This window comes from Rosa chinensis, chromosome 4 (genome assembly GCF_002994745.2).
Source record: "Rosa chinensis cultivar Old Blush chromosome 4, RchiOBHm-V2, whole genome shotgun sequence".
Lineage (NCBI taxonomy): Eukaryota > Viridiplantae > Streptophyta > Magnoliopsida > Rosales > Rosaceae > Rosa > Rosa chinensis.
In genome coordinates, this window is record NC_037091.1 from 39,116,176 (window position 1) to 39,124,030 (window position 7,855).

General features: G+C 38.1%; 1 protein-coding gene across 2 annotated transcripts; it reads right to left on the reverse strand.

Moving 5' to 3' along the window:
- Window positions 1-1,454: 1,454 nt before the first annotated feature.
- LOC112197924 (TBC1 domain family member 13) lies at window positions 1,455-7,654 on the reverse strand. Of its 2 annotated transcripts, XM_024338890.2 has the most exons (9): window positions 7,126-7,651; window positions 6,937-7,029; window positions 6,621-6,725; window positions 6,055-6,204; window positions 5,171-5,269; window positions 4,914-5,042; window positions 4,137-4,316; window positions 2,635-2,751; window positions 1,455-1,892 (listed from the first exon to the last, which is right to left on the reverse strand). In XM_024338890.2, exons 1-9 carry the CDS (start codon window positions 7,432-7,434, stop codon window positions 1,728-1,730), a joined length of 1,347 nt encoding a protein of 448 aa, XP_024194658.1. In that variant the 5' UTR covers window positions 7,435-7,651; the 3' UTR covers window positions 1,455-1,727. The 2 variants fall into 2 exon arrangements, with proteins under 2 accessions (XP_024194658.1, XP_024194659.1); XM_024338891.2 differs by lacking the exon at window positions 4,137-4,316 and having other exon boundaries at window positions 7,126-7,654.
- Window positions 7,655-7,855: the final 201 nt, after the last annotated feature.

Consider the following 7,855-nt stretch of genomic DNA (forward strand, 5'->3'; position numbering starts at 1 on the left):
ACGATAGATATGGGCTTGTTCTATCCCTGTAGAGAGAAAATAATGACGGAAGAATGAGAACGGATCTCATTAGCCCAAGTAGCGCCGTCTAAGACGCCGTGACCGGCAAAGCCGCAGCCACCAACGGTGGCCTGCGTCATCCTCCTCCCTTAATCAAAACGATGATGATGTTTTGATGGATTTTGCTGATGTAGGGTATCTCTCTGACCCTCACAAAGGTCGCTCCCAAATGGGTTATGTCTTTACCATGGGAAGCACTGCGATATCTTGGAGGTCTACAAAGCAGACCCTTGTTGCTACTTCCTCAAATCATGCAGAGATTATTGCTTTACATGAAGCCGTGCGAGAATGCATATGGCTAAGGTCTGTAATTAGACATATTCGAGGAACTTGTGGTTTGAAGTCTACCACAGATGAACCTACATGCATTTATGAAGATAATGCAGCTTGTATTGAGCAAATGAAATTAGGTTTCATCAAGGGCAACAACACCAAGCATATATCGCCTAAGTTCTTTTACAATCAGCAACAACAAGTACTTCTACATATTGAAGTGAATCAAATCCGATAAGAGGATAATGTAGCGGACTTATTCACTAAGTCGTTACCTAAATCCACCTTCGAGAAACATGTGAAGAGCCTCGGATTGAGAAAATTATACGAACTCCCATGATTGTAGCAATCAGGGGGAGATATTGACATCAGGGGGAGCCCTTTATATAGAGATTTACAGAGTACATGAAAGGTAATAGAATCTGAACATAACTAGGAAATCTAGAACCTTCTCCTATTACAATTCTAGGACTAAACCCTAGTTTGAAGAGGCACACATGATGTCGACTTCCTTCAACACTCTCCCTTGTGCCGCTCAAACTTTGTGATGACGCTTTGATCGTTGCCTCACTAAAAACCTTGCCAGGTAACAAAAACCCTATGGGACAAAAATAACCCTGTTTAAGGAAAATATGATTTGGTAGCATCCTCACTATAAAGTATACTGTTTCAGGTTATTCTTGTTTGTCATGTTTTTGATTAGTGAATACGATTCCAATGAGCATAAGGCTCAGATATAGCTTTAGAGGCTGGTTAGACCACCTCAGGGACCCCAAAAACATTACAGAATCTCAGATGCTCATCACCAGCTGCCAATGCTCCGTGCAATTTGGGCTCTGAAAGAGCATCGACATGTGACAGGATTACAGGATTCAGTATCTGTCAAAAGTCTAAACCATAAAATGGCACCTTTGGGTAAGAAGAAATTTTTCTCATCACATTGCATATCTCATTCACTCAGTGTAGCCGGTCATGTTCCAGATTCTTTTTATATTTACAAACGTTAAAGATCCAATTAATTTGAAATTATAGTCCACGGAGCAATGGCTAGCCAAAAAGAAAGGTATAAATAAGGATATGCAAACTTTATTTTTCAATAACATCATGATATGTGAACTGGCATTGAACCAAAAACTAGGTATTTCAATTGAGAACGATTGCAACCAATACAATAAACTAACTAGTGAACATGTATGACTGTCCGATACAATATCATTCTAGAATCAGTGGGTAAATTAAACAAAGAAAGTTGAGCCACTCCACTGAGAATTAATTTCCAGCATCAGTTTTTCTTCTAAGAACATGTACATCCAGTAATTTACAGACATGAAAATTTTGAACCACAAAATGGTGGGGAAAATTTGAAAACGAAAAAGGAAGGAGGGTAATTTTGATTAGCCTGACAATTGTACACGCAACTTGTTGGCAACATAGAGCAGATGGCTAATGTTTGTGGGAGGATAGTGCTGCAGTAGTTTGAGATTAGAGGTAAAATCGCCTGCTAGTAAGCGCCTCCGAACGAGAATCAGCATTGCACAACATACTCGGAGAAGGGTTTCCTGAAATCATTAGTCAAAAGAAAATCAGTAAATTAAAAAAAAATATTACAAAGCCAAAAGCAACCCTGAATGCGTGCATTGCAGCAATGTCACTGGCCCATTATTTGGTCTACAACTTTAGGCAACAGATTTTCTTCTTACAACCCTAGGCAACTAAATTTTCTTTTTGTTACCATAGACAATCATCTTTTACCTAATTAGGTCTGATAGCTTAACTGAACTTCAATATTATCAAGGTTCCATGGAAACATCGTTGTCAAGTGGAATCAGGATGACTTCTGACCTCATTTCACTTGCCAAGAATCTTTTCCTCAATGCCTGACCATGAACAGCAATGCTAGAAGAACTAGAGCCAATTTAGGAGTTAGCTCTAGCTTTTAGGTTGTCTGCTTTTATTATTGTATTCTTTTTTTCTTGTTTTCCCCCCCTAATATTTCATTCTCTAGCTTTTCTCCAATTTGTCCCTTTTAAGTTGATTAGGATTTCCATCATTTGCAGTCTCCCGTGAAGGAGACAGGGCAAGGAACTGAACATGTTCTATCACCTTCGGTGTCTCCATCTGTCATTAGTAATCTAAATCTGCTTTGCTTAGATGGGAAGAGTGAGTTGTAGTTGGATCTCTTGTTAACATTTGGTGTTTCCTTTCTAAAAAGTTAAAAAATAATAACAATATATAAATAAATAAAAACTATATAGGGAATAAAAGCAAAAGGACATAAAAGTCAGAAGACTAATATACTACCTGAGGACCTTCAGAGTCACTTAAAAGTGTGTCCCAAATGTGGAGGCTGTCCGCAAAATTGAACTCCTGGGTCAAGAGGAGAGTGATCCACCTAAATGCGTAAAACTGGGGGTTGACCTATCATTTTAAATCAGAACCCAGTCAGGCATTTATACCAAATATTCAGTGACCTATCTACTATACTCTAGAATGTAAAAGAAGATCCTTTCTAACACCAATTGGTAAATCATAAATGCTAAGCTAACATCTAAATATATACAGGGGACTATGTTGCCATTAAATCAGGCACACATGTGCATTATGTTGGATCTTAATTGTGTCCATGACAGAAAATGCAGGGCCTAGACCCAGCATGTCAGATATTCCACCCTGGCATTTGCACAGATACCAGTGCGACCCCATATGGATAGTGTTGGGAATGTACCATACTTGTACTCAGTACCCACACAACTGATCACCACAAATTCCTTCTCATCAAGAAAAAAAGAAATAATAAATAAAAAGTTTACTTAATTTATAAGAAAGAAATAAATCAACAATTTGTACAGAACCTGGATTTGACAGTTACGACGAAGAGAAACGCACATTACCAAATTTAAATTGATGAAGAACCACAAATAACAGAATAAAAAATTAAAAAATAAAAGAAAAACAGAAAAAATAATCAGCCAGTTCCAAAGATAATAGACCTCAGGATCAATTTCCTCAACTTTTCTTCATGAGAAAGTTAAAACTGTAAAATCACAGTTGAAAATTTATTGGGAAGCCAAAGTCTTACAATGATCTGGTCATGAGCTACATAAGCCTAAACATGCAATCATACTGGAGAACTACTTGATTTACGTTAACAGACCAAATAGGTCAGAACTCAAAAGGATGAAGTATGTCAGATAGCCTACCTACTTTCTATTTCCTATTGTGTGTAAGTTCCTTCACTCTATTCTAATTTTATACTCGTTTTAGACTGGCTTGTAACATAATAATACTCTATCCTTGCAGCAGTCTCAGTCCAAACCATGATTCTCTCCAACTTTTGTCAGAAAGAGGTTAATAGGCCAAAAGTCACTTATGGTCCCTGTAATTTTGGGGGGTACATAATAATTACCCTGTGGTTTAAACCTCCATGGTTTGCTAGGTTAGTCCTGGTCCTTAACAAATTTTTATATATCCCTCTTTTGATGAAAGCTGTAGGGAATTGTACCCTTGTAAATTGGCTAATGTTGCAAACCACAAGGGAATTTATTTGACATTTCTACACCACATTGGGACTGTAGCTTTTGGCCTTTTAATACTGCCCCCTAGAGAGAAGAATGCATGTGGCAATTGCATAATTCTCCAAGGTATCACAGCAGGTTTCGATCTTGAGATCTGTGGGTTATGCAACCACATTATGCTTCCACTACGCAGAGGGTGATGACTTTAAATAGGATCCATTTGCTGAAAGGGAAAAAAAAAAAAAAAAAAAGACAGGCAGATAGACTGGAAAATAGAAAGATGTTTACTTTGGTTGTGATCTCAAGATGACGCCATAGCTCTTCATCATGTTCCTTTAAAAGTTGTGACAATCTTGTTATTGTGGAACGTATTCCCACAACACTATTATCAAGTTGCTGACAGAAATGATCGCGGAAGCCACTCAATAATTCAACAAAACAAAAGAATGTGTCTGCTTCAGCTGCGGCCTACATAACTTGACATTAGGAAACAATGAGCAAAACTAACCAAAAACAATAACTGGAAAACATGACGATGGAAAATGCTATAAAAAAAATAACAATAACATTTAACTGATCTACATGATAATGTGGCAACATTTAAATCAATCCTGACACTTTCTACAGTTATAGAGAAACTAAAGGCAACCCAGAATAGTTTTTATGACAAATTGCTCTCAATTATATCTTTCAGGTGACTTAGATAAAGCCATGTGTGACTTTGAGTTGACATATTCCCTTTTCTATGCAAAATATCATTAGCCTTTCTCATGATCAAGCCTATAGAGACAAGAGGCATGATCCTAGGACGATATTCACCAAAAAGACATGATGTTCAAGCACAATGATAAAGTACCAAGAGGCCACTAGGGAGATGTTGACCAAAATGTCGATATGAATTCCCTACTACTACCAACTACCTAAGCTTAGAACCTCATATTCAGACAAACAAATGTAAGAATATGCTACAGTGCAAAGACAAATATCAAGTCTATAGATAGGGACTAGGTTGTGGGTGAAATTTTGTTTTAGTACAAAAATAAAAGGAATGTATGGCAACCTTACCGCATATTCCTCATCAGGATCATTTTTGAAGACATAGTACAGTGGCGCCAAAAGTTCATTCATCCCTTGAACATATCTTATACCGGGATTTAGCTTTGCAAATACAACCAGGATGTTCTTCAAAGCATCCTGAAATTTAATTTTAATTCAGTAAAATAGCATGTAGCCTTCTTTTCTTTTTTATAGGAATTAAAATGGCTAGTATACAACTCTTCTGGCTTGTCTACCATACATCGAACAAAGCATCAAGTGCAAACCTGATTAGATTTAGCAAATTGAGAGTCCCCTGAGAAAAAGTGCATATCTGGATGAGTGCGCTTTACATCTCGGTCAATCTGTTCTATAATCTCTGTGTCCTACATGATCCAAGGTTGGAGTCAATACTTCAGAAAAAGAATTTTGCACCACAAACTGCTACCACCATTCCATAGCCATGCAAAAGCACCACAAAGTAAGCATTACATATAGTTGCCATGTAATTTACAAAATGGTCTTCATCATTCTACACAATTTCAGTTCTCTTGGTTCAGTTGGTTGTAACGTTTTCTTTTATGAGAAGTTAGATCATGATTTGTCGTAAATGATGTTTATCGGTGGTTTTAGAGAGCTGCAGAACTGCCTATTGGAAAATTGTGCTTCACATTGTTTTCTATAAGTATGATCGTGTAACTGGGAAAAATTGTTAATGAAAGAGTTGATTGTCCAATATCAGGAGAGGATATGTATAATTGTTGTGTACTGAACTTAATTGTGTTATGAAAGTTCAGATAATCTTTCATGTAATTAGCAACTCATACACAGTTGTAGCAGAAAGACAGCGTTACTGATGTTGTATGACCTGTAAGATTAGGTTCTCATGAAAAGATAAAATAAAAAATATTAGCTTCATGAAAGCACAAGATAATCCTACGATCATTACTTCCCTAAATCTAGTGATCAAAGATGAACAAATGCAATGAGAAATTTGATTACCGATCAACTTGAGTGTCAAAGAAAGGGCTAACAAAGCAAAGCAGTTCAGAGAGAGATTCATAGTGTAACCAATTACTGTTGCAACAAACGCTTGGTCCCACTTAAGGAAAGAGTTTACCAAGCATTAATAATGACATTAAAATAATTGTCGAGTAAGTTCACTTGGTACCTGGAAGAACTGATTCCAAATGCTGGACTTTCCAAGACTCAATGGATGCTCCCCATGAGCTATATGTGATCTTGATAACAAGCCCTTGCTTTTTGATTCTTCACTATCACAACTTGTGCCGTTATCCTCTAACTTCCGTGTGATTTCTGACTGACTAGCCAAAGGAACATTCAGAAACCCATATTTTGCAGAATTTAAAAATAAAAAATAGAAAAAAGTAATATTCATATGTCAACATTTCTATTTTCACTTTGAAATCCCAAAAAGCTTAACTTAAATATCACAAAACATGCAATATGAAACACCACAAGGACAATTATAGATAACTGTATTACCAAATCAGATGAAAGATAGAAACATCTGCAGAAACATTTTGTGGTTTTCAGGATAAAATTCAGAACACCTATTCCTTCCTACTCAACTCTGCTAACCAATCTTAGCTGTATGAGCATACTAGCACATTTTTCATTTATATCAATATATCTACTTTTAATCATCTTCATGGATAATGATATTCAAAATGCAAAACATAAATATACAGACATGGTGATAATAACATGACTTACAGGATTCATCAAGAGCTCGTCTTTAAAATGCTTATACTGTGACCTCTTTTTAGCCAACTCCAATGGCCAAAGCGCCCGATCCGGTGGTAAATATCCAAGTAATAGCTGCAAGCAACAACCATCGACCTCTAAATTAAACCAAGCCCCTTTTCACCTTGTCATGCTCATCGATTTACTTAGTAACTTTAGGTTCCTCAATCATGATTACAAGCATAATAAGCTTAAAAAGGTACTCATTTCACCAGCCTTTTCCAGCAATTCTTCTTAGAAACTAAACACAAAAGAGAAATCAAAGCCAAAAACAGACTATAATCACCTTCCAGACCGTGGAACGCACACCAGCACCATCTGGAATACCCTGCGACGCAATTTTCCGCAACTCACGCACATTTATAGTCTTCTTTGATAGCTACAAACACAATCAAACCCCCAATTACACACATACCCTACAAACACACATGTACATAGTGTAGATTACAGAGGAAGAGGGAAATTAAACCCTAACCTCGGCCAGGAGCTGAGACTGGCGAGAGAATTCCTCGGGGGAAGGGGAGGCGGCGGCCTTGTCTTCGTGATCGGAGATTGAATCGGCGGGTTGAGGCTCGGGAGGAGGCTCTGCTCTGACGGAGGAGGGAGGCGGCACGGGAAGCGGAGGCTCGACGACGGAGTCGGAGCTAGTGGTTGTGGCGGTGGAAGGCTTGGAGGTGTAGCGTTGAGTTCGATCGTCGTCGATGGGAGGAGCAGAGGGAGGAGAAGACCAGAGCGAGCTGTTGAGCCATTCCGGGACTCGCTTCTTTACCATTTGGTTATACATGCAATTTTGGACTGGATGGATTGGATTGGATTGGTTTTTTCTAGGGTTTCTGGTTGGTTTTTCTCAGAGCTGACGAGCAGAAGCTTCTGGTTCGTCTTCCGGTGAAGAAAGGGCCCTGAGAGGCTGACAGAGATGGAAGAGAAATGATTGAGCTGGACTTGGGGAGTAGTTTGACCTCTTGCCAGATCAATAATGAAACGCCCCGTTTTGGTGCCTGCGGGTTTTCGTATGAGCCGCTCTGTGACATTAACACGTGATTAAGCCAAGAAAACCAAAAAAAAAATACGAATAAATGAAGAAAAAAAATTACAAGAGAAATAATAGCGTCCGCTAAGAAGCTGTTGAGGTGTCACCTTATGTGAACCACACACAAGGACATTTATACTCTGAGTTTTGGCGTGTCTCATAACTATTAGTGACC